The 26,989-nt window shown below is 38.0% G+C and overlaps 1 protein-coding gene across 4 annotated transcripts; it reads right to left on the reverse strand.

Annotated features, from left to right (window-relative positions):
• Window positions 1–1,522: 1,522 nt before the first annotated feature.
• LOC117405333 (serine/threonine-protein phosphatase with EF-hands 1-like) lies at window positions 1,523–26,989 on the reverse strand. 4 transcript variants are annotated; one of them, XM_034008302.3, is made up of 18 exons: window positions 26,755–26,989; window positions 25,190–25,368; window positions 23,153–23,227; window positions 19,793–19,920; window positions 19,397–19,457; window positions 14,285–14,457; window positions 13,423–13,537; window positions 13,220–13,266; window positions 12,542–12,708; window positions 10,728–10,764; window positions 8,561–8,710; window positions 7,883–8,263; window positions 6,891–7,076; window positions 6,560–6,702; window positions 5,334–5,440; window positions 4,375–4,538; window positions 3,166–3,250; window positions 1,523–2,621 (listed from the first exon to the last, which is right to left on the reverse strand). In XM_034008302.3, the coding sequence occupies exons 2-18, from the start codon at window positions 25,242–25,244 to the stop codon at window positions 2,428–2,430; spliced, it is 2,268 nt and encodes a 755-aa protein (XP_033864193.3). In that variant the 5' UTR covers window positions 25,245–25,368; window positions 26,755–26,989; the 3' UTR covers window positions 1,523–2,427. The 4 variants fall into 4 exon arrangements, with proteins under 4 accessions (XP_033864193.3, XP_033864192.3, XP_033864198.3 ...); XM_034008301.3 differs by having other exon boundaries at window positions 3,166–3,253; XM_034008307.3 differs by lacking the exon at window positions 23,153–23,227.

Below are 26,989 nucleotides of genomic sequence, written 5' to 3' on the forward strand. Positions count from 1 at the left end.
TAACCACCCACCCTGAAGTCCATATAGTCCCATCTTCTCCCGATCCTTCGGGTGGGCTTGAGGATGGGTTGATTCCTCCGACGCTTCAGGGTAGGGACGACGACCTGGCGATGAGGGACCCAGACAGGGTCACCGGGGCGAGAGCTGTGCAGGCCGGTGAGCTGTCGGGAGCAGCAGCAGGCAGAGGCTTGAGGCTTGGCCACAGTGCAGCACTGTCTGAGACGCCAGGGGGAGTACAGCAACAGGCAGGGGGAGCCCAAGTGACGTCTGCCAATTGCGCTACGACGTCTGGGGCTTCAGGGTGAGCGGAGCAGGGGACCAAGTGAGAGACTGTGCCTGGTGGTGCTCCGGACTGATCTTCAGTCCCAACGGCTGGAGGTCCGGGCACTCTGACCAGGTGTCCAGGAGCACAGGTTGCTGGACTTCACTGTTTTGCGGCAGACAAGCTCTCAGGGGTGGAGGTTGAGGCTGTGGCGGCAGTAGAGGTTTCACCTCCTGCGTGATGTCTCTCAGCTAGTCTCGCCTTTCTCTTGTGTAAAAGCAACTCAAGCTACCCGAGTCGTACCAGCCTGGCTCGAATCGATTTGGGTGTGCAGGTGGAAAAGTGTGGCAAGTTGGCTTTGTGGTGACGTCAGGCCAGGAAATTAATGGAATGCGCAACAGGCAAGTACTACAGGGCAAGATGCAGATGTGCTTGTTTCTTTATTAAATAAAATATTTAAACAAAAACAAAACACTTTACAAAACAAAACGGCTTGTTGGCCAAAACACAAAACAAAGTGAACACTAAATCAAACACGTATCAAGCTGGTTTAAAGCCAGCACGAGTAGCAATTGTTTACTTTCAGTATCTGTTCTTACTTGTCTCTTTCCTCCTCTGGACAGCCCACCCCGTTCAGCCAAAGCTGTGGGTCTTTTATGTTGTGGCCAAGGAGTCAACTGGCTATCAATTACCTAATTTACCCCTCAACCACATCCAGCATGGGTTTTATCATATGTGTGGTCAACAGGCAGTTTATCAATAAGCACTCACTGTTGACCATGCATTTTCACGATTTTATCTGGATGGGGCATTCTAACCCCATCTAGACTGTAAACAATAATAACAAACCATTGTGTTTTATACAAATTAAACAATAATACAACAAATACAAAATAATACACACACACAGGGATGGGGTGTACCCCGTCACACAGCACTATGAAGCTTTGTTCATCTTGTTGTGTCAAGAGTGTTGTCCAGGGAAAAGGACAGTGAGACAATCATGTCAGCCTTAATTAAAGGTCACTTTATATAGTATATGTTGTGCTAATATCTAATTTCTTACATATTTAACATCCTGTTGAGATTATTAATCCATACTTTAAAATTATTTCATAAAAAATTCCTTCTGATACAAATTAGATTTTCCAAAGTGAGTGTGTGGGGAGCATACTAGCTTTGCACTATGCACTGAAGCCCATAGGTCAACCATTACACAAAACTGTGCTTCCCCATCTCACTTAAGAAAATCTTTTCAGATTATTATTTTTTTTGCTGGAATAGTTGGCATAGCAACTAATTATACTGGCAACATATCAATAAAGAATTATACAGTACACTCAAAGGGATATTTAACAGGTTAGAAAAGTATTACACAAATGTATATTTTGTTTAAAGCATCATGGTAGGATACACATAGCTGGTAATAAAATCTAGAGATGAAGTCAAATGAATAAAATGCACTTTCCTAGTGTCAGAGCAACTACCAGAGTTCCACCAGTGTCACTCACAGTGCTCAGAGGCAGGTTTGGAGCTTGTGCCACTTCCGGGGAACAACTGAATGTCATACAGTACTTTATTTAAGGTCCTGCACATGTGACTTTGTATATATTGTTTATGTGGTTGTGTGTGTGTTTTTGTATAAATAAAGTTTCAGGTTTGGTTAAAACCTTCACGCGTGGAATGTGGTCAGACAGGATAATTGCCCATTTGAGTTTGTCCACCTGTATAAAAGAAAAGCCAGTTCCTTTGTTTGGGGGCTTTTGGTAGGGTCACAGGCCAGAGCAGCGAGATAGCAGAGTTTGGGTGCTTCATTTCTCTGATTTTGTATTTGTTTGTGTAAATCTTTAGTTTGTTACAGTCCACAAAAAGTGCTTTTGAACCACAATCTCTGTCTTCTGGCTCTGCTATTCCTGCTAGCCATGACCACAAAGCTATCCTTTCACAGGAACTTAATACTTTGAATCATGCAGCAATCAGCAATCATGAACCGCAAACTGAATGTTTTTAAGTGGCAGTAAAATCCATAAATCCCTCAGTTCAGTTATGAGCTTGGGCATAACGTAACAATGTCTCAATAATCACATACTGTACAGGAGGCAGTAATGGTAAGCAGTGAGGATGTGGTAAACGTCACAGGGTGTTTAAGATACAATAAAAAAACATCAGTGTTTTTCTTTGGAGTCCAGTTTGTGCACCACGCGGAACGCCTCCAGAAACTCATTGAAGTCAATGCTGCCATCCTTATTGAAGTCAATACAGCGGGCCAGGTCGTCGATGGCTGCGTTGTCTACGTGGATGTGCAGGTGCGAGCTGAACAGCCTCCAGGTCTGACGGAACTCCTCAATGGAAATCAGTCCTAAGAGAACAGAGAGAGTATCATGTACATTACACCACAGACATTAATTGCACATAATACAACGGCCCACATTGATAGAGGACCAGATATTTTAAACTTTACCTCAATCCTTACTTCAAATATGAGGCTGGTAATCTGTGGGCCTTAAAGCTTTACCTCATAAAATAATTTTTCAAATAGTTTGTATTTCATGAATATGTATTTTTGCATTTACTTACAACAAGAGAAAATGACCATACTATAGTGTTTTCTCTTGTAAAATACAAAGGGCAGTTAGCTAGCATTCTTTGAATGAATTAACATGAATGCCAGGTATAGGAAACAGTGGATACCACTCCCTATTCAAGCAATAAAAGTCAAATAAAAGGCCAATAAAAAAGGAATTTTAAAATTTTTAGTGCCAACGAAGGAAGTGCAAAGACAAGGGAACATTTACAAAAACAAGTGAGACTATTTCAACAGTATAAACGGGTACAGCAAGAACAGGTGCTTCAAAAACAGGGCCCTTATTCTTCAAAATTAGAAAGATTGATAAAATGTTTACCTGAATGATCCTTGTCAATCATATTGAATATTATCTCCAGGTCTGTTCGATATCTATACAGCGTCTCCACCAAGCTTGGTGTAACCTGCTGAAAAGGAGATTCAGTCAGGACAACTCGATTTGAAAACATACAGTTATGAGTGAATAAAAACAGCTCACATTTAAGCATTTTTTTTTTTGACTGGTTTTGCTGCTTTGCTTTTGAGCACTTGGTGCAGCATTTTGAGTGACACCTCTCAGACGAAACTGAGGTGAGAGGGAGGCTGGGAAAGAGGAGTAGACCCAATAGCATGAGAGGTTGTACCTGGCTTGATTACGATCGGTAACCACCACTGAATGAAGGTTGACATGAATGTAGGAGTTACCTCCTTAGTCCAATTTGACATTTGGTTGCTGGCATCTCCCTGTCAATCAGATGTTCATTTTTGCAGGTGTACTACAGTTTCCTGCCTGAAGCCATCTTTACAGGCATTACCTGCCTTTATTACACAGTATTAGTATAGTCAATCATTAGGGGCAAAGAGCACATTCATAACATTTTGGTTTGTGTTTTGTTTTATAATACCTGCATAGAGGTGTAATTGGTTTAATAAAGGGTATTGCTGTAACACATTTCTGGGCTAGAATGGTCCTGTTTGTGCACCACTGATTTTGACAGATTAGTTCTCTGACATGAAAGATCTTGGTAACGAGCCTTCTGCTGGCGGCAACACAGCAATTATAAAACACAAATACACACTCATAAAATGTGTTCTAACATGTAAGTCTAAAAGTAGGTATTATGGCCTCAATCTTGTCTACTAACGTTTCTAAAAAAAAGAATGCTCACATCTGGGTAAGACAATTCATTTTCACAAGTTCAAATGCCTGTCCACCATAAACTGAGTGAGGCATCCACAGTTCATTTCACACACTGTAGCTCCCTAACTCAATGAGCTGACAACCCAAAAGGCATATTCTTAAAATACAGCTAAATTGTCAACTACATTTTTCATATTTTTTAAAATGCAGGATAATTTTAACTTGATTTTAACGACATAGTTGCTTATCTAATGTAACCGTTTCTAAAAATCGAATGCAAAGCTAAAACCAATTCTGTATTTTTAGAATATAGAATAAAGAATATTGAAAAACTGTAGAAGTAATAGTTAGTAAATACTGTGGCCCTTTTTCTGTTTAAGAAGCCCTAATGAAGGTGAGCTTTCTCACCTCTTTAATGGGCTGTTCCATGTGCAGATCTTCAAAGCAGGAGAGGTATTCGACGCTCCCGTCAGGAGCCAGCCTGACAAGCCGCAAGCGCAGCGTCCTCCAGGGGAGATCAAGGCGTAGGACCGACTCCACTGCAGAGGCCCAGTCGCTGGTGGAAACAGTTCCTAGAAATGATTCACACACACCATCCAAGACTGTTAGTTTTAACCTGGGTCACTGCTCCACTGTAGAAACCTGTTCTGCCAAACAGCTCTGAGGACGAAGAAAAGATCAACTGCCATTTTTTAACCTGCTTCTTTATCCTCATTTTTTCACCTCATGTTTCTCGGTGGGCAGTGACATAGACAAGTAACATCAGTTAAGGATGATTCAAGGGACTTCCAGCAAAATATATATATATATATATATATATATATATATATATATATATATATATATATATATATATATTAATTGACTTAAGCCAAAACCAAGGAACCCCCCCTTGGTCTACTTTAGCTGGAATAACCCTAAAGCAGTTCCGTGTCTTAAGAACATATAACTAAAGCTGTAACAGAAGCATTATGACTTCATTTGACATGATGTGAGGGTTTTACACTGGTAATGTGTCATTAAATCGTCCTTCAGATGAGATTACGATGCATAGTTCACCCCCTAGCCTCTGTGTGTAAATCGCTTTGGATAAAAAGTTAAATAACTAATTAACTAAAGCTTATTGTAATCATCTGTTAATCTGTGTTATTAATATGAAAACATTTAATAACATATTAGTAGGTGATTTAAAAATTGATTCCTTAAACTAAAGTGTGGCCTGAAAAGGGGGCTTGGTTTTCAAACCTACTCTGCTTGCGTGAGAGTTTTACCACTACCTACAAAGGCCAGCTTTAATACAAGGAGTCCATGATCTACAGCTTAATTGTAATTGTAGTCCTGAAACACATTGCTGGAATGTCACTTGCCTGTGTTGTAAGTGTCGTATTGTTTAAAGGCAGCGATGAGCTCTGATCTGTGAGCATACAGCTTTTCTCGCAGAGATTTGAGAGCAGAACCTTCAGCCACACTTACTCTGTAAGCAAAACAGCAGATGGGTTTCCATCCTTGTGGAAAAGAAAATGCAACATTTGACATGCAGTTGAATCACTCTGGGGACATTAAAGAATATATATAAAAACAAGAATGTATACCACCAGAGGTGAAACTGGTGAACAATGTTGGTCAGCTCAGATTTAAAAAAATATTTATCTGTCCATAACCAAACAAGAACACCACACTTGTCAACATTCTGTAAACCTCCTGTGCCATGTTGTAAACAGATTCTGATTATATCTGTACACTCTCCCATACTTAATGTTTTATGCTTTATATTATTTAGACCTTTTTGTTTTGTCCTGTTTTATCCCATGTTCAGAATTGGTTCTTGTTTCCTCCTAACTAATGCAATGTATGTTTCTTAGATAGTAGATGTGATGCCAGGCATTGATCTGGTTCATGCTCTTTTTCTCCTGTTGCCATGGGAACAACATGAAGCAGAAGGCATACGATCTATCCTAGTTATCACTTCCAGTATTCAATGGTTTATTGCAGGCAGAATGAAAGCTTCCTCTCACAGCCTCAATCATGCCCCCATTCAGTCATGGGCTTCTCTCTAGCAGAGACTAACAATTATATTGAGTTAGGCCAATTATGTGGGCAGCAGTGTGGAGTAGTGGTTAGGGCTCTGGACTCTTGACCGGAGGGTTGTGGGTTCAATCCCCAGTGCTGGACACTGCTGTTGTACCCTTGAGCAAGGTACTTTACCTAGATTGCTCCAGTAAAAACCCAACTGTATAAATGGGTAATTGTATGTAAAAATAATGTGATATGTGAAATAATGTATAATGTGATATGTTGTAACAATTGTAGGTCGCCCTGGATAAGGGCATCTGCTAAGAAATAAATAATAATAATAATAATAATGTGGACTCTTATGATTCCTGGCTAGGTTGAGACATAAACTAATTTCATTTGTGACAAAATTTTAACCCAGGCCTCAGGAGAAGAACAACATTATGTAATGGAGACTGTCATTACAGATTCTGTCTCTTGTTATCACCGGTTCATTCCCAGCCTCTGCCCAGTTACAATTAGAAACTAGAAAATTGGCTTTACCCTCTAGTTGTTTTTTTGTAATATTAGAGTCTCTTACCTCTGCTGCAGTGTCATCCTCCTAGTAAATTTACTGACTTGATACTGGAAAAAACGTGGCACCAGATCCGGGCCGAGCTTAATGTAGGCCCCACGATTACTGCCCTCTTCATAGTAGTTGGAGGCAGAAAAAATTGTTATCACCTTCAAAAAAATAAAGCAGAACATTACATATTTGATTTACTACAGCTATTTTCCATTGGGAAACAAGTCAGTAACATTTAGTACAGGGCTGACACCCCAGATGCAGTGGTAACTTGCTTTTAAAGTAAATCATTTCTTTCAAAACTAGCATGCTGTGCTGGAAGGATCCGCCCTGCTTCTTGGCCTACCTGCCCGTCATGGCAGAGCTCATAGCCCTCCTGTTTGCACTCGTGTGAACGAATCAGCATCTTCAGACGGTACTTCTTCAGCAATGTGAGAGTGACATCAGGTCCGAAGTAACAGCCTCCCCCTCGGAAGCTGTTGGGGCTGCAGCCGTTTTGGTTTTTGGGGTCACTCCAAAGCAAATCCACAATCTGCAGAAGATAGGAGGAGTGCCCTTTCTTCAGTGTATTAGCAATTCGGGATTTCGCTGTTGCCCATAATACATTAAGCACAGCAGAGGTTCAGTGTAAATAAATGGTCACGATCAAAAATACTACAGTGAAATAAGGAATCTGCCTCAAATGGTTAAATGAGTGTAAAATAGCTGATACCGATAAAGATTCAGGTGATGCTCAGGGAATATGCCGTAAATTGGGAGGATCTTATAGTATACACTAGGGTGATGCCTAACACCTGGGAATCACACAACTGTCTCTCCCTTGATAGTTAATGTAGTTGTTACAACAGGGGAAAAAAACTATAATCTCCACTTGATTATTTATTTGTGTAATTACTCCATCTCGATTTCAAACCAGATCTCTGCCACGCATGCATAAGGCATTATGGGCAACTATAAAAATGGTTTATAAATCTTTTCATGTATGGGGTTACATGCACTGCTGTAATTCTGTTTGTTCACAAAGCAAGCACAGAATCAGACCCCATAGCAGGTCGGTTCCCTAATAAATGTATCTTGCATGATATTTTGTAAACAAAAAAATGATCAAGAAATTATCAGAGCTCCACCCTTTCTATGAAGATATTGATATTATTGTCAATGCCAATCCTTACAGTTTGAGTGGTGAGCTGTGAAATTGTCTAGGTACCAATCTCTGTACATGTGTCCAAAAAGTATCCCAGCAATAGCAATGTGTGGTCTCCAGAAGGCAGCCACTGTAAGAAGTAAGAACATGTAATCCTTTAACTGGGAACAGTGGGGGACGTTTCGTTTACTTACCTGCTTCCACTCCATCTCCTCCCAGCTCGGCACTTTCGGAGTGATGGTGACGTCGGAGTCTAGGAAGGGCACCTCCAGTATACCCGCGGGGCTGATGCTCCTGTGATGGAGTGGGTGCTGTCCGTTGCTGTTCGTGCTGGTGTCCTTCTCCTGGACGTCACTCATTCTGCGGGACTCGGGGATGGAGGAAGATAGTGAGGAGGAGGAGGGTGATAACGACGCTCCACTGCTAGGTTTCATCAGATGGTTGCTACTGTATCTTGTGGAGATGCTCCTGTGGCCACCTGAAGACTGAGCCGGTAACTGGCCCTTGGTCTTTCTTCTGCCCTTATCCTGGCTACTGTCTATACTCATCCTGGGGGGCCTGAGTGCTGACTTAAACTGCAAGAAAAAGGAAACATGATTACACATGCTATCTGCCAAATACTGTTAGCCTTTCCATGGCATCAAATACACTATAGTTCATTCTTCTTTCCATTATAGCTCCAGCGTGGCTCTGTTGTTTTTGGGGGATGGAGATACAGAATACCTGAACAGACAGCTGTCTGCCCAGGTATTTTAGAGGCTTAATTCATATTTTACTGAATTCCATATTATATATTACTTTGACTCTCTTAATCGATCATTAACATGCTGTGTTCAATCAGATTTGTTAAGGACTGCATGCATTTTTCTCACCTTGTGTCTCTCTATTGAAGCCAGATAATCCAGGTCTGTCATATCTGATACCCCTCCGTGGACGATGAGAACTTTATTGTCAATTATGGTTGCTAAAGGAAGCAAGCTGAAGACATCCTGCAGCAACAGCAATATCTCCCTCCCGTGAGACTAAAATGGAAATTACGCTGATTGTATTGGTTTTTCAATTTGCAATGGATTTTCATTCAAAGAAAATACAATGACACATCCCTTTAACTGCCGTTGTATAAAGACACTGTATACATGCCTCAGTTAGCAGCTACACAGAGTTGTCAGAGTGTCCTGCACAAAACTGAAATAAGTTCAACCAACATGGAAACATTTTAAATTCCTCCTTGAAATGATTAGTAGTATAAAACTAATTAATGTCTGAATCTCTTGGTTACAATGATGAAAACTAGGCTGATGATTTCTGATGGCAACTTTTAGATCAGGCAACATTTTAATACCTTTTTTTTACCATGTGAATAGTTTTTGTCACAACATCTAAACAATCTTGATTTTGAGCTGCTTTGTGAATATTTCTTGAAAATGCCACCTGCAACAAGTTGCTGACAGTTTCCTGGTGTTACATGGGCTTTAGGTTTTTAAAATGGTTTCCCTGTGACAGCGTGAAAACCCTTCACTTGTATAAAAATAGTGTTTATTTTTGTGATTTATTTTGTGTTAATGACTTATTTTGTACAGGTACTTGTTTTCCTGCACTCACATTCAACAGTATAAATGCATATAATTATTTCACCAACATCTGAAACATTATCTTTATTCTCATATTTGTTTATTTTGTATATAAATGTTTAATAGTGTTAGTGGTTGTTAAATGTGTACATTAACCGAATCCAGAAAAAGGGTTTTATTTTTATTATTTATTTCTTTGCAGACGCCCTGCTAATATCACATTACAAAATATCACATTACAGATAAGAGCAGTTATAAAACACAATAGGTCAATAGTAAATAAGAGCAAATTCAAATAAGAGAAATCATTTCCATATGAGAATGTGGGCCTTGATTGGTAGGCCCATCAATTATTCAATGTGGTTTAGCAGTGGCAGGTGTGTATAAAAGGCTTCACCGGGCCTGCATATTCAGTCTTGTGGAGGCTGGGGTTTAAGAAGAAGCGCCAGTGGAGTGCTGCCAAAAAACATCCACCTGTGTCTGTATAGTGTTATTTGTGTAAACATCATCTGTTTTCCTTTATTTTGTTACTTGAAAGTGCTTAGTAGCATCTCTATTTCAACAGCTGCCTGATTTCCTGCCTTTCTGCCTGATCGCTTGTGCCTAATACTCACACTCCCCTAGCAAACTTTTGAATAAAAAACACAGTATTAATGCCCAGGTGATTATATATATATATATATATATATATATATATATATATATATATATATATATATATATATATATATAGTGATGCTGTTTAAATGAATATGTACAAATTAGGATTAGTGTTTTAGTTACAGAGCTCAATAGCAGAGCATGCTTTGAAACTAATTAATTTAAATTAAATCTGACAGCTAAAAAAATGCATAAGTAAACCTCAGTGATGCTATTACTTTATGAAAATGTTGTTCATGGCAGGGATTTAAAAAAAAAAAAAAAAAAAAAAAAAAGAAAACATGTCTACTTTTGTACTGCTTCTGCCTGAAATACACACAAGAACCTATAACTTTAATTACCGTACTGTGTGACAGGCAAAGTACGGCATTGCACATCATTATACTTCTGTTAGACTTAGCTGGGAATTGTAAAATCAGTTTTTGTATTTGTTTAACTTCAATAGGTTAGTAATGTACTTTAGCTTAGGTTTTGTATTCATGTATATGATTGATTAACCTTTTAAGTTTGACCTGGTGTCAGAGCAATAATAGTAAAAAAAATAAAATCTAGCAGAATATGATTTTTGTCTCCAGTTTATTATTAAAAGGGACAGGAAATTTAGATCCAGTACAGGGGCTGCTGTATATTTCAAATGAGAAACGCTGACTTTATCATTATTATTATTATTTTTTTTAGAAGTGCATATGTCCATATTTAATACTTTATTTTTAGGAACAATTAGCAGTGTGGCCATCAGTAAGTGTTGGTGGCTGCACTCTGAGATCATTGATTTAGAGTACAGTACAAGTAAAACCAAACTACTCACCCTGTATTTCTGCATAACTTCCTTCGTAAATCCATACCTGAAACAGGAAAAATGGAAAAAGTGATCATTATTATCATGATTATCATTATTGCTGTTTACAGCTGTATAAAGTACAGCCTTATTATCTTACAGTTCTCACAGTACAACATTTCTGTGCTAGACTGAGAGAGTAGCAGTAGTAAGGGTATTTATCACTTTGATTCCCAGCTTACTTACTGAATAGTAGAGTTTTTTAAAAATGAAAACAAAAAAAATAATAATGTTTTTTTCTTGTTACAAAACAACATGCAACCCCCAATCAAACTGTTTATTTTATCTCAGTTTTTGTAATTGGAAATCAAATAGTTAATATTCACGTCCTCCGTGGTATTGGGTAGTAGTGTACAGTATATTCATTGTCCTACTCTACTAAGTGTCAGCAAAGTGAGTTTCTGTATACAGTCAGCACTCACATATCTGACCCTGTGTAATTTTGACTTCAGTGATAGTTAAAATAGTGTGACATATATCTGATTATTTCATTTTGGCCAGTTCCAACCCTTGTCCATTCTTCAGGGAACACAAAAAAGGTACAATGTCAAAAATACATAGCTGAAAGGACTGTGTTTTAAAATAAGTAGGCTTCCATTTAGATATAGTGTAGTTGGTTTTGTTGGTACAGTACTATATTTTCAACAGAAGTATTATTTTAATTTAGAACAATATGATTCTGAAAATATCACTTGCCAAAAGAGACACGTGGACTGTAATACAGTACATACATTTAAATCCGGTACGTATTGTAGCAGTATGTAAAATTCCCCATTAATGACCCAAAAGCAAAATGATATCAAAATGTTACCCATGCACAGAACTGCTTAAAATATAAAAGGCAGTGCAATTTAGATTTTTTTTAAAAAAAGCACACCACCACAGTTTCCAGAATTAAAACAGTACCCAAAGTCAGTATTCAAAATTGCAGAATACAGTGCTCAATAAGGCCCTAATGTCACAGTTCACTTGCAAATAAAAATGCACAAAAGCAACTAAAGATCATAGATTTAAAAAAAATACATCACAGTATCTAAAACTGTTTAATGATTAACTGTTTTACATTACAATATCTGGTCTCGCTTTGTTTTTCTGCATTTTCGTCAGGTGAGACTGGAGGAAGCTCTGTGTAATTGCGCAATAAAAGCAGACTGATTTATGCATGCAAGAAAAATAAACACTGGCTGTGACGGATAATCAAATAAATTGTAACATTGAAGAGATGGGCTTTGTATCAGAAAACTGGTGTGACGGGTAAGTGCATTAATTTGTTACATTATATATATAATTGGGGTTGATTTTATTCTTAATACAAAGACGATAAAACAGGACTGATGCGTGTATCCGAGTGCTGACTGTATTCTGCATTTTTAACAAACTGCAATCTCTGCTCAAGCTCCAGTTGCCAGGCAACATCAATGAAACATCTCTACATCTCTCTAGATTTGCTTGTTGTTTTCTTATGTCAAAGAAGATATTTTATTCCAGTAAGTAGGCCTACTGGTAAAAGTTCTTAGATTTTGAAAATGCTTCTTAATTAATAAAGACAAATGCAATACCGTCCTTGGCAGAAAAGTTTACACAATAAAGGAGGAATATAAACTCCGAGGGATGTTAATATATATGTTGTAAAATATCCTGTAAACAGCATTTTTATAATATACCCCAGTATAATAAAGTTTGCAGTATATTTACATTATTTACATAATTAAATGTTATTTAATTTAATTTATATCAAATTTTGCTTTGATTCACCAGTAGAAGCATTTTGGATTTGAATTTACCTCAGATTCATAATGTGATCCTCATGATTTCCTCGGTTTAAATGCATATCATTGGGGTAGAGAAGTAGAAAGGCGAATAGGATTATTAGAATCTCCACTGACTTCTTCCCTCTGTCAACAAAATCGCCATTAAACACGTAAGGATTTTCAGTTGAGGGAAGTCCATTCTGCGGAGATGAAAAAATAATAGATGTCACTTGAACTATCTATGGTTAAAAAAAACATCAGTGATACTTTTAAAATGTTAATTAAAAAGGAATTAAATGGACAAAATCTTTTAATCTTTGAAAAGTACTCGGGTCTAATAAAAACCTCAGAAAATATAATCATTGGCTAACAATCTAAACTGAATGTTTAAACAAGATGGTGTTAATATCAATTTAACTATATTTTCCACAATTTCTGAAATTATTTTAGGCAATATGGTGGAGCATAATATGATATTTAAGAATGCATTATTATTTTTTAGTGTTTCACAGGTTTTACGACTAGTCTCACAGTTCCCATTTGTCACTAATCTTAGATGACCTAATGTTACCAAGATCATTACTAATCGGAGTTTGTAAAACCAGCCCATTGTTCTTCCTATGTTACTGAAGAAAATATGGATATCATTTATCAGGGCATATGTGTTTTAACACAGGTGCCTGTTTTAAAGAAAAATGACAGTATTTTTACCTTGTAGAATATAAGCAGCAGATCATCCAGTTTTCCATGTAAATCACCTAGAGAATTGAAACCAAGCACATGACCTTGATACTAGATTACGTGCACATATCAATGTGTTAAAAGCACTTTCCATTGTAAAATATGGATGAAAAACCTGAAAGGCAGCCAGTTTAACCAAAGTATTCTGACAGTAGGATGCAAGGAGGCCCTACCGCAGATTGTGATTTCCTTGGTGTAGGATGTCGACAAGTGGATGATGTTTGGCATCTTCTTCAAGAATTTCTTTGTTTCATGTAGTAACTGTAGAACATAGCGGGCATGTAGGTGCTAAATGAGCAGGACAGAGAGCCATTAGATTAAATAACAATTTGGACTTCCAACAATTTTCTGGATAAAAGATGCTGTCTCCTGTATTTTCTTTCAGTACGCCAAACTCATATCCTGGTTGTTCCTAGAAATAGCATGGTGCTTAATTGGCCAGTCACACTAATATGTTCCATTCATTGAGTGTTATTGTTTCTAAATACAATTAAAACAATTGAATCCAATTCATTGAGTTATTCAGTTGTGTTTGTGTTTGATACTTAGCTAATTGACATGACTCTATGGGTAGAATGTCTTGATGACAGATTACTTTTTGGTTATTAAGTATAGCGCTGGGTTTGTCATCATTACACAATTTCCTCACTTTAGTTTAAGGATCCATTAATAGGCATGGTTAACAATAAAAGATAACGATTTATAATACTCGTAAAAGCTTAATGCTGTGTTTCAAAGTGATTATAAGGCTTTATGAAACTCTATTGTTATTGCTTGTTATTGTTCATGATAACTGAGTTTTATTTGTTATACTGTCTTCTTCAACACAGTGATAAATGTGTTATTAATGATTTATATGGGATGCATTCTAACTTAAACTTTTACCTGAATTTTCTCCCATTGAACCAAAGCCATGTTTAGCCACATTTCACCTGCTATGTAAAATAGCTCAGAAGAATGCACTGCATCATTCTTTTCTATGGACTGCATGATATCAGTTTGTATACATTTAAATCAAATATATACACCATGTACCTGCTGCTGCTGCTTGAATGCTCTGAGCAATGCGTTAGTGTGTGCAACAGTGAGGGGGAAGGAGAGATGGGGGCCAGGGTAGGAGTCTGGAACCTCAATCTTCTCGTACTTTGCTGCTCTGCCTTCCTCTTTCATGGGGTCACTTGTGGGGTCCAGGAACTGGGAAATCAAGTCTGTAAAAAAGAAAGGGTTATCCTATTATTTGATCACCAGAATTACTACACTTTAAACTCTGAATCATGATGTGAAGAGTATTGTAGCCCCTAATACAATACAGTAAAACCTCTATTATTTTAACTTATTGGGATCAGGGGGTGTTCGAATAATCGAATTACAACTATTAACTTGTTTAGATGACTTTCCCAAACAATAAACCTCCTGAAGATTGATATAATACAACCCCATTTACCTTTAAATACCAGAGATTGAGGACTGAATAGCCCATTTTCTATGACAACAGAGCACAACACTGCACACAAAAAGACTAAGGGGGGTGTTCGGATAACATTTGTGACAAAATTTTACCCAGGCTGCAGGAGAAGAACAACATTATGTAACGGAGACTGTCATTACAGATTGTGATAAATAGGCAAAGTGTGATCAGTAGTCATGTTTTATCCTGGATGCACCTGCAGTTGTAGGTTTGTGTTTCATTATTTTGTTTTGTGCTAGAACTAATGTTGAATCCAGAATTGCTTAAATGCTTGAAGTCTGCGGTAACTTCTACATACAGATGGATCTAAAGTGTAATGCTTTAGGACAGCCCTGACGGTGAAAAGCAGGCAGCACGTATTACTTTATGTATTGTTCTAGGAAAGCCTTTCGCTTACAAATCCACAATTCTGGAGAAAAGAGAAAATCGCAACAGGCTATCCAAGTTCATCCAGAGAATAAGAGATCAGGGGTTGTGTACTGAAAGCTAGAAGCACACAAGGCGATGTGAAGGAGAAAGGAGCCTACATCTTCGGAACAAGCATCAGAGGCATCAGTTCTCATTGAAGTACCTTATATTTCAACTCAATTAAAAGACTAAGTGCTAGTCTTCAAGTGTTCTCAGTCACACACACACCCCCCTTACTAGTAAACAACAGCATGCTTGTTGCATTTGCATCATCATATTCCAGGAAATGAAGACACTTCACACCACTTACCATTTACTTGCCCTCAAGTCATTGCAACAGAGGTTTTGCATTTCAATTAAATCTTTCGTCACTGTACGGTCAGCCCCGTGCCAGTTAAATGTGTAGTGTTCCATATGGTTCTGAAGACAGTTAGCCCAGGTTGGAAATATCAGCTCTGCACAATATGGGTTTCTTGTAAAATGTGAGAAACACAATAAAAAATCAACTTGGCTAAAATATGGAAGAATGTAGTAAACAGACACCAATGAATGATATTATAGTGTAAAACCGAACACTGACAAATGATTACACTCCTTTAAAAACATTATGTAATGTATAGTGACTTGACTCTCTGGAACAACAACTTTTTTTCCCCCCTCTAAGAAGGTGCTTTTTTTTTTGTATATACCGAATGGTGCAGTGCATAAAAGCTTATGTAAACTGTGACACACCGGGAAATTTATAGATGGTAGATTAAAACAGGAATTGGACAACAATAACAGATGAGAGCAGTTGGAGTATACACTTGAACATGAGTGGATTGTGGAAGGCTCATCCTTCATAATAAAGACTCTGAAAACATTCTACATTCTCCTAACCATTTCATTACCACACAAATGTCAAGTGGCCTGCACAATCTCAACACGAGGACACTTGTTTAATAAAACCAAGCCTTTGCATTTAGCAAGACTATTTCCATGCAACAAACAACAAGCTGTTCTAAAGCCTAATTGCTACTGTGGTTAAAAAGAAAGGTAAAGAATATTCAAATCCTTCAACCCAGACAAAAACCAACAATACAGACAAGGGTCACTATAATCCAGCTTTGATTTTGTCAGAAGAAAAAGTAATTTTAGCAAAGAACAGTACACTACTTTGAATTCTGACTGAAAGAAGGATCCGTTACCAAGACTGCAGGTTGCCAAGGTTCTTACTGTGTGACTTATTCAAACAGTTTTGATTAACCCTACAATCTGTTCAGTTATAATTGGCTTTTTCTACCCCATTGTTTTGAAGTGGTGATTATTGTAATTGGCTGCACACTGACATAATAGCATAACGCAGTGGCTATGCACATAATAAAACAAGCAGTCATAACATGATAATAAGGGTAGCTTTTACATTAGCAGCTCAGAAACTTGCATCTTTCCAGGTTGCTAAGCAACCCAGTCTCCTCATGCAGTTAGCATTCTTTAAAGCAGCAAAAGAGGAGCTCAATAATATAGTTAAATTGTGTTCTTTTGAATTATACATGTATTATACATGTTGGGTAATTCCCGTTCAAGTGGACTACATTCTAGGGAGGCGTGACCTTCATTTGTGGTTGAAAAGGCAAGCGAATAACACTGGTTTATTGTTGTGTGAATCGAGAAACAAAATCATATATCGGTCTAGATAGGAAATAATAACACAGACACAATATATGATTATATTGACGGTTTCTTAATTAAAATGTATTCCTCATATCGGAGTAACCCTAGTGCAGCACCTTGCCTTATTTTTTATATTAATTAATTAACTTAACAGGCCGACTACTGGCACACAAACCGTTAAATAGTTTTCAATTGTGGAGAACACCATAGGCAACATTATCGCTTTTAACAACTTTTTGTGCATACCTTTTTGTTGGCACAGTTTTGGCCAAGAAGTCCCATTACAATGAATACTAAGTTATTGGAATACTGTGTGCTGATAAGTGCCCTGCTGAGTCAAGTACCCCAAAATGATTTTAAATTGTTGGTAATACTTGGTGTCGATAAGTGTCCTATTGAGTTAGGGACCCCAGGATGGTTTACCCTTTGTAGTGCATTATATTTTATTGGCAAACTGTGCTCAGAATTTAGTCCCCTGTGCGACTGTGGTTATTGTGATTTGATCAATTAAAAATCTCTATACAAAATCACAATTTCAGAAGGAAGTCTTAGACATGTTGCATTTTTCTACTCTGATGCATTATGAGCATCAACAATTTACTCCAAAGTCTCCACTAGTGTTTTCTACTATTATAACAACCTTTACTTGCATAAAGAAGGAAAAACATTGAGTGAAATAGCTCGCATCACTCGATTTTCAAGGTGTGGTATACAAAGCATAAACGACAAGTACAGAGAAACATCATCTGTAATTGACAAACCCAGGACAGGAAGACCCAAAAAGCTGTCTAACAAGGATGAGCAATACTTGAAGATAATATCCTTAAGGAATAGAAAGAAGACAAGCGTTGAATTGACAACAGAACTGGCAGAAGGCACAGGTGTCGTTGTAAATCAAATCAACAGTACAAAGGTCACTCTTGAAATCAGGACTTAAAGGATGTGTTGCAGTAAGAATACCTCTGTTAAGAAAGGGGAACAAGACTAAAAGGCTAAAATGTGCACAATAACACAGAAATTGGGCTATGGAACAATGGTCAAAGGTGCTTTGGACTGTTGATGGATGGACAACAACACCTGTGCTTTCTGCCAGGTCTGTTGTCAATTCAATGCTTGTCTTCTTTCTATTACTTAAGGATCTTCAAGCATTGATCATCCTTGTTAGAAAGCTTTTTGGGTTTTCCAGTCCTGGGTTTGTCAGTTACAGATGATGTTTCTCTGTACTTGTTGATTATGCTTCAGATACTACACCTTGAAAATCAAGTGATGCGAGCTATTTCACTCAATGTTTTTCCTTCTTTATGCAAGTCAAGGTACAGCAGTGTACATAAAGAATCCCTTTAAAATATTAATGATGCTCTACCCCATTTATGCATATTTGTTAAATCCTTGTCATTGCTTCAATATATACAAAAAATAAGGGAGTACCGTAGATCACTATGATATGAGTAGTAAACTTAATTAGAAAAAAATCTTTTCAGGATTCGATCCTAATAGTCTGGGGTTCCAAAGCAAGCTTGCCAGCAAGTGAGCCACCGCCAACACCAGTTTGCAGTACTTTTAACAATGCGTTTTTTGTACTTTGAAACCTATTTATAATTAAAAAATAGTAAAAGTCCATGAGATCCCTGCTCCAAGCCAACCATATAATTGAAATTGGGTTACATTTATTTAGTCACTTTTAGAAGGTTACACTAGTAATGTTTTGCAAATGAGTTAATGTATATTATATAATTATACATTTTTTATTTTATATATTGATTACTATATAGTATTGTGTTAATAAACTAACTGTTAACAGTTTAGTTCCCTTTAAAATGAAGTACACTAGCACAATGTAGCACAAGCATGTGCAGTAGCACAAGTTTTGTGTCATTATATATATTGTGTTACATTTTAAAAATGATATCGAAAGCCGCAGGTGTCTACAATCATATTCAATAGGACTGAATAGATGCCCGGGTGGGCAGTATTTTGTCATTTTGTCCTGATATAGAGCTCTATTACTTACAATACTCATTAAATTATGCTGTTCTATTAATCTGTCATAATGACGATCTCAGGTTAGAAATGTATAAAATATTATTTTATCCTTGCACATATAGCCATATAAGCTGGACAGGATGAAAATAAAATGTGCTTTAATGTTCTTGTGCTGTGCTTGTTATTAGAGTTCTGTATTAATTAATTTGAAATATTTTCTTTGTGTGCCCTTTAATTTTACCTACATTTTACTCTTACATTTAGGATGGCCACTAATGTTCCCTCAATACTGCTTTATCTTTCCACAAGAGCTGAGGAGGATTGAAGGTCACTGGTCTGATTCTACTGCCAAGCTAATCTCCTTGGGGTAGACACCTGGCCAGTACAGCTGCTGTTTTTGCTGATTTTGCCCCCAGAGCCAATTCAATACTCCCTGTGGGATCCCAAGCAAAATGCAACAACCAAGCACAGCCAGAAACCTGTGTTCACCCTGCACATCTCACAATTGTGTCTTTCCCAGAGGCCGTCCATTGATCTTCGGGCTTCCTGATCAGGAAGTGTGAGGCAGCAGTCGAATTATGTATTTCAAATTGATAAAAAAAAAAAAAAAACTATAAATAAAATTGCACGTTTACCTGGGCTTTCCCCACCAAGGTGAGTGAAGTTGTCCAGCATGAAAGTGAAGAAGCTGGACAGCTGTGTGGGAGGGGGAAGAGATTTTGATTTTTACTGGTTCTGATATAGACATTTACTTTACATGCAAGCAAATAGTTTTTTTGAAAATCTGGCAAATTTTGTAATTGTCAATTAAAGACTAAAAGACTCTTCCTACTACGTAAGGTCCAAGGGTAAACAATACTCTACTTCTACAAGAGAAAAGACCCACCGCACTAAAGTATGGGGGAAATAACTAAAACCTGATAAAGACAGTGAAGGCAATGAACAAAGCACAACATGTTTTAATTGTTCACTACTGGAGTCTTGAAATGAGTGTCTGTATCAATGAATACAGACAATATGCAAGTACTGACCTGCAGCTGGTCCTGCTCCCCAGCATACTCTATGGACTGGAAGATGCTCCATGTGTATCGTCGCCTGATCTCTATCCGAGCCATGTAGCGCCTGTACCAGCGCTGGATCAGAACTGCTGCTTTAATAGCTGGGACACAAAATAGAATACCATGTCAGAACAGAATATACCGTTATACCCAGCACAGCAGTTTTGGTATACGATATGCTGTGTTCTCTCTGGACCAAAGAAGGGCAATGGATTTGGAGGAAGGGCACAATCGTGTCCTGGAAGGGGCAACACCCCAGGGGGGAAGGTGTACATTTTTTTTCTTTTAATCCATATCCATATGTTTTTTGATAGACCAATCTATGCAACAGGTCGCAAGCAGGGCAGCTATATGTATATGTATTTTTGTTTTTTTGTTTTCCAGTATTAGCTTAATTTGATGTAATATCTTCAATTTAAAACATGCATTTTTAAGACATTGTTGTCTGCAGTACTCACTAAAATTCCATAGAGTAAAAAAATGTCTGTGAACATAAAAGAAACGTCTTAAGCGAGTTAACCAGAAAAACACTGAAACAGGTTAATATGGTTTTATAATTGACTGCAGACAGAGATACTAACTCAAAACAAATGCTATAATTAAGTAAACATCTGGTGCCTCACACAGTAAAGAAAATTACAGGCTCTGTTGGGTGTATAATCCCACAAATCTGATTTTGAGAACAAAACACATCAGGGATTTCCAATAGCAATGGGCCATCTCGTAGGAGCAGGGCTGCTTAAGAGATCAGGAATTTGATACTGGGACACACCGGGGGGAAATAAATTATGCGTCAATAGCACAATTGTTTCTTAACGAAGTAAAATCCCCATTGAAGTTTGAAAACTTGAAATAAGCAACATTAATTAAATGGCTAATCATTATTCTTTAGATGCATATTTTTAGTTTGGTAACATTAACAGGTATTTTTCCAACACTTGCACACACAGACACACACACACACACAGACAAATACATGCAAAGCACGTGTTGCTGCTGGAATGGACTCAGACCCAGGCGCTATAACTGTTTCTCAAAATATGTTCTAATGGATTGACAAGCCATTTGGCCATTTTCGGATATGCTGTCGCTGTTTGCCCCTATTACAATCTTGACATGACACAACATAGACTCCACAAGGTGCTGGGAAGTGTCTTGAGGGATGTTATTCCATTCAATCATTAATATAGCGAAGGACAAAGGTTTTGCATCTCCCTATAGAGTTAACTAATTTTGCTTCATAAAGTCAAATGAAACCTGCTGAATAATGTTACGTTAACATATTGAATTACATCCAGCTTTGTTGAGTGTGTGTGTGTATGTGTGTGTGTGTGTCTGTGTGTGTAAGTGTGTGAGTGAACTTTATAGTGAACTTTATAGTGAAGGTGGACGCCCAGCTTATATTGTATTGTTTGGTGTAAACCTTTTGTTTGCCCTGTGTGTCTTTTTCTTTGTGTCTTTTTGTTTAATAAATGTGAGATTTGCACTTTAAACTGCAGCTTCTGTCTCCGAGTCTTTAATTGCTGCCGGTAACATCTTTGGACGCAGCGCTATCGTGTCACAAGGTCATTCAAGAGGGTTGTGGTGACCATTGTAGATGCCTGCTGTTTGCTCCTCAAACCGTTCTGGCACAGTGGATGAGTGAACTTCCGTCTTGAAAGTAACCATTGCCATCAGGGTGCAAGTGCCGCATTGATGCCTGGACTTGTTCTACACCGATACTTAAGTAAACTACCACAGTGTATGCCAGGAGAGTTTAGTTATATATATATATATGTATTACTCTTTGGATACATATTCTTCATTGGACAGTTGGTATACTTGTTATACACCAGTTTGAAATTTGTATTCCATGTTTGGTCTCACAAACACTGTAGCTCAACCACAAGCTGAACACCTGCACCACATAGCAATGGGACCGAGGAACACTTTCTATGAACAGTACCAAGGGCTAAGGCAGTAGACGGAGGCAGACAGCTTTACACACTGAATCACAGGAAGCCATGCTCTGGGGTGGACAGCAGACTTCACCACACAGTATACAGTAGCTATAAGAAAACTAATTTCACTTCATCAGTTTTACTACTGATGCTGTCTAGTGCCCACTTTAGTACCAGTATGCTTAAGTGCACTCCTTGTAGTAAAAAAATATTATATACTTGCATGAAGGAAGTGCACAGGGGTTGTAGAATTGATTAGAGCAATTTTTCAATTCCAACTTTTTCAAAGGTCCCCCATCCTCCTGACACCTACCCAGGTTCTTGGGTATCTGAGTTAATGGAATAAGCAGCTGATAATCACAGAGATTTCCACTTGTGCCTCTTAGCCGCAGGTGAAGATATTAGAATAAATGAAGGAAGTTCCAAAAAAGGATATTATGCCTGTGGCAAGGTAAGAGGTGAAGTGGGGTTCATTTAGTGGAGAATATATCTAAAGCACCAATGCCCTTGTTCCTATATAGTATCCAGGATAAAACTCTATATGCCAAGGGTGACCTAGCCTAAGTGGAACCACATAAGAGTTTCAAATTAAATCCCTGGTCACACAACAAGGGAAGTACAGATTCAGAACCAGACACTGAACAACAGTCAAAAAGTCTGGTGCCAGGTTGTGTAGGACTTTGTTGGTGATTTCATTTCGATCACATAGGCAACTGGGAGACAGTAAAGAAGAAAGAGAATTGGGTGCAAATGTGAACAGTTTTAGTTTGGGTTAAGGTCTGGTTAGGAGAGAAAGAAAGTAGAAGTATCTACACATTGACACACAGAGATGATAGTGAACAGTGAACAGGGCCCTGGCAAATCCATGCAACTCATTCTTTATGTAAATGTAGTGTTCACTAATATAAGGAACAGTGGCAACAGCCATGCAAAGTCCTAGAGGCCACTAAACCTATCCCTCAAAGCTCCACAAGCACACCTCAATACTGACCTGAACAGCCCCTGCAATTTAGTCCTGGGTCTCACTCAAGACATTGCACTGTATTGCATGATGGTTTTTTGATGAGCATTAAAACCACGAATCTCATTTTACTGGTACAATTACACTTTTTTTGCAATTAGAGAACACTATAATGCAGTTTAGTACATTGTAATGCAGTTTAGTGGGCACCAAAGTATTTACAGTGTTTAATTACAGCTGAATAAATGGCACTTAAAATCAAGGCTTACCAATTCAATCCTGAACAAAAAAACAAACAAACAAAACCATTTAAAAAAGAGAGAGATTGCTTGTTCAAATATGAGCTGGTGCTGGTATGTAAGTTTGCTCAGTGGCCCCAGGAGTGAACAATAGAGGACAGCACAATGGAGAAGCACATTCATTACTGCTTACCTAGTGCCGGAGAGGGAGCCTTGGGAGACTCATCTGCACGTTGAGTAATTGAATAAAAGAATTTGTAAGTCAACTCTAGGGAATTGAGAAAAGGAGAAATTAATAGGGCACAGAGGAAGAAAGGCTAAGGATAGAAAATATAAACAAGATTTTTTTTTTTTTTTGAAAGTAGAAGCAATGAATAGATGCCCCTCCTCACACACATCCCTCACCCTGCCCGCCACCACCAAACTAAATTATGAGGCCATCAATCCTCCCGCCTTATCGATTGTGGTTCAATATTACTTGTTCAACATTATTGACCTTCTGGTAGCTCTTCAATGTAGCATCTGTTTGATATTTTACAAACTGAAATCCATGTTTGTTTTCAGAGGGTGGGCTCTTTGTGGTCACTGAAGAGGTGCAGAAGCATTGCTGTATCAGTTTGATAGAGGTTATGGACTGAATCTTCATTGTGCACTGAGAAGTTTTTTTTGAGGCAAGATGTACAGTATATCCTGTATTTGTTTATGAAGTGTGTATTGTGCTTGATAGCAGGATGAGTAATGGGCCGTACAAAACTAACCAAGCCAATGCCCACTTGTCCGCTTCAAGAGATACAGTCTTTTCAACACTGTTCTGGGTGACTTATTTACCATTTTTTAAATGCCCCAGTTAGAAGTTGCCTCTTAAAAGTGAAGTGCCCTAAAGTTTCAAAACCCACACTTTATTAGCTACATTTTCACTTCTGTCATAATTGTACTGCCAAACTTACCTGAAGTACGCTTTACAGCAGCCCTCTCCTATATAGGTGCACACCTATTAAGGTTCCCCATGCTTTCTTAGTTAGAAATTATGTGTAACTCTGCTTGTACACATGTGGTGTGACATCCACCTTTACTGAAACTGACAGGTGACTTACAGTTCCCTCCGAAAGGGACACTGTGTCTAGAACAGATAGCATCCGGGACTCTGATACAGTACTTACAGACCAACATACTTCGAGTTCAGCTATTTTTGTTTCTGCTACCCCTTTTAGATGGTTATGGCATCACTATCTCCTTATTCCCATCCACTATCTCCTGATGAAGGGAACTATGTGGTCCTGGAAGCTTGCAAGTGTGCCTATTTTAAGATGAGTTAATGTAGTCATTAAAAATAACCTGAAAGTACTTGCTTTGATCATTGAATACACTGTTCCAATACTGAAAGCAAAGCGGTAAACTCTGTCACCTATTGTACAACCAGACACTCAACTCTAGACTAGTCAGATTTGCCACAGTACCGTTTAGTAGGTACTGATTTAAACCAGCACAGAGCCGAAACTAGTCACTAGACATGAAATAGCTGTCTACAATACTGAAGATTACCTGAGGGAACTGAAAGAACAGTTGTGCTAATAACGATCTCTCACAATAGGAACATTGCCAGAAAAAAATAAAAGGCTCTTCATTTAATATAATTATACAGATCAAGATGAGGAAACCACAGAATTACCATTAGCAGATTGTGGATATTATCATATTCAAGTGAATTATTTAACATTGTTAAATACAGACCCAGATGTCATTTTGTGAAATGTTGTAAAATGTTATTGTTCTTTAATGTATTGAACAACCTTAGCCATGTTTGATTTTAATATAATCATTTAAATTGTATTCAAATTCAAAAAGGGGATACCAGATGTTATGCAGAGAACATCACAAAAAGCAAAGTGAAACACTGAAGCTGGAATCCTGCTGGTTCAACCTAAAATTCATGTTTCATTAATTTCCGGCAAGCATTTCTGTATTCTAGTAAGTCATAAAGTGATTCCAAAACCAAAACAAAACACTGCTTCAGTATCCATGGCCTTTTTCCAATGGAGCATTGATAACAACTTGACTAGTAAAATAACATATTATTTATAATATTATTTTAAAAAAAACTTCTGAATGAATCAACTAAGGGGGGAGAAAAAAAAGGCAAAAGGATGTCGCTATCAACAGGTAACAACATTCAGTGCCTCATGGCAACCCTCCATGCCTCTCAGCTTTACAGACAGACAGCAGCACTCACCTTTCTCTGATTGCTTTGCTTGGCTCTCAGTGGCAACAGAAGTGCCACATCCCATGGCTACAGCAGCTGTGTGTGTTCATCTATTCAGCCTCACACAGCCCAGGCGTTGGGAAGGAGCTCTCTTACACCAGCCTTGTGAATGGGCGCCTCTAGGAAATCCTTCGAAGCACATTACTGTACTGAAGAAAAAAAAAAAAAACGGAGAAAAGGAGAGGTGTGCTGCAAGTGCTAGAGCTGCTGCTGATTATTATTGCAGTATCATCTGAGGCAGACACGTGAGCCTGCAACTTGACTCTTCCCTTCCATCACCGATTATGACGCAGAGACCATCAACAGCAGCCTCATATCACTGTTGCTTCAAGACAAAGCCTTCTGCGTTACCTATTAGAGTGCTGTTCCTGCCTGCTTCAGGCTGAGTGGTTATCAGTCTGATTATTACCTGTTTGTCGGCAGAACCGGGGACCACTTGCAAACAACGATGTAGCTGAGTAGTTGACAGCTCTCATCATTGTCAGGAACAGGGTTACTAAAGTACATGTTTCATAGGGCAGCAGTGTGGAGTAGTGGTTAGGGCTCTGGACTCTTTTTATTTATTTTAAAAATGAAGGCATAGCCAGTATTTCAAAGACAGCATTCTAGATTAACTGCTGAATCCTCTGTAAATTTGCTGTAGGTCACTTGGTCTGGAAAACTTTAGCAAAATGAAAAGGGAACTACAAGAGATAAGACTTGGTTATTAAGAATTCCTGCACATTGAAAAAACCTCTGGGCCCCTCCATTCTGTCATGGTTTATCCTCTTATGTTAGAAACGATGAACTCAATAAATTATTTTACATTCCACTGTAACTGGGGTAACGGGAATGGGTCATGGAATATAAAACGACTCACATGCTGTGATGTGTCTTTGTAAACACAAATGCACAAAGGATAAATTATGTACTCTTTTTACATCTAGGGGAAAGTGTTTCTTTGAAACAGTGCTTTAATTACCAAGTCTAAAGTCGCTCTGTGCAGGATTCACATAGGAAATACCTTGTGATCTTTTTTAATGTACGCCCTTTATTCATTCATACAGCTTTTTATTTTTATCAAAACATTACCAGTTTTAATGAAAGCTGTAATTAAGATTTTTTTTTTTACTCAGTAGTAAGAAAATACCTTATTTATATCAAATCAAACGAGAACTTTTTAAAAATTGTCTGGACCCAATTTACATAAGCTGAAATAATGAATGTGCATTAATGCATATACTGTATAGCCTAAGCATCTGTATATTTTAGTACCATCTAATTTCTGGTCTCCTTATTAACTACAAGTTTAAATAATAATAATAATAATAATAATAATAATAATAATAATAATAATAATAATAATGACATTAAAACTGCAGCTCAGCAGAATTCCTATCTAAACAAGCATCTGAATACAGTAGTATTCACTGTATCATTTTCCCCTAGCTTACTGCATGCAGCTACTGTACTGGTACACACTGACCAGCCTGATACACACAAACACTGATTCAAATACAAAGACAAAAAGGCATTTGGAAATTGATTAAATATACCTGTAATTCAATTTAGTACAGTCCGGCAGTTCGTCCACAAACAGAGAATTATAGCAAAGCTTATTCCTCCAGTTCTCAATGATGTAAATGAGCCTCCATGCTGTGCATCATTCATTCACCTCCCAGAGTGATGTGATCAGTCCTTCTTTATTTAGAAAGGCTGGGGGTGGGCACAGCTGCAGCTTTCCCACCACAGGCAGCAGCAGCTTCTCGAGCGGCTGACAAACAGCTCTGT

This window comes from Acipenser ruthenus, chromosome 9 (genome assembly GCF_902713425.1).
Source record: "Acipenser ruthenus chromosome 9, fAciRut3.2 maternal haplotype, whole genome shotgun sequence".
Taxonomy (NCBI): domain Eukaryota; kingdom Metazoa; phylum Chordata; class Actinopteri; order Acipenseriformes; family Acipenseridae; genus Acipenser; species Acipenser ruthenus.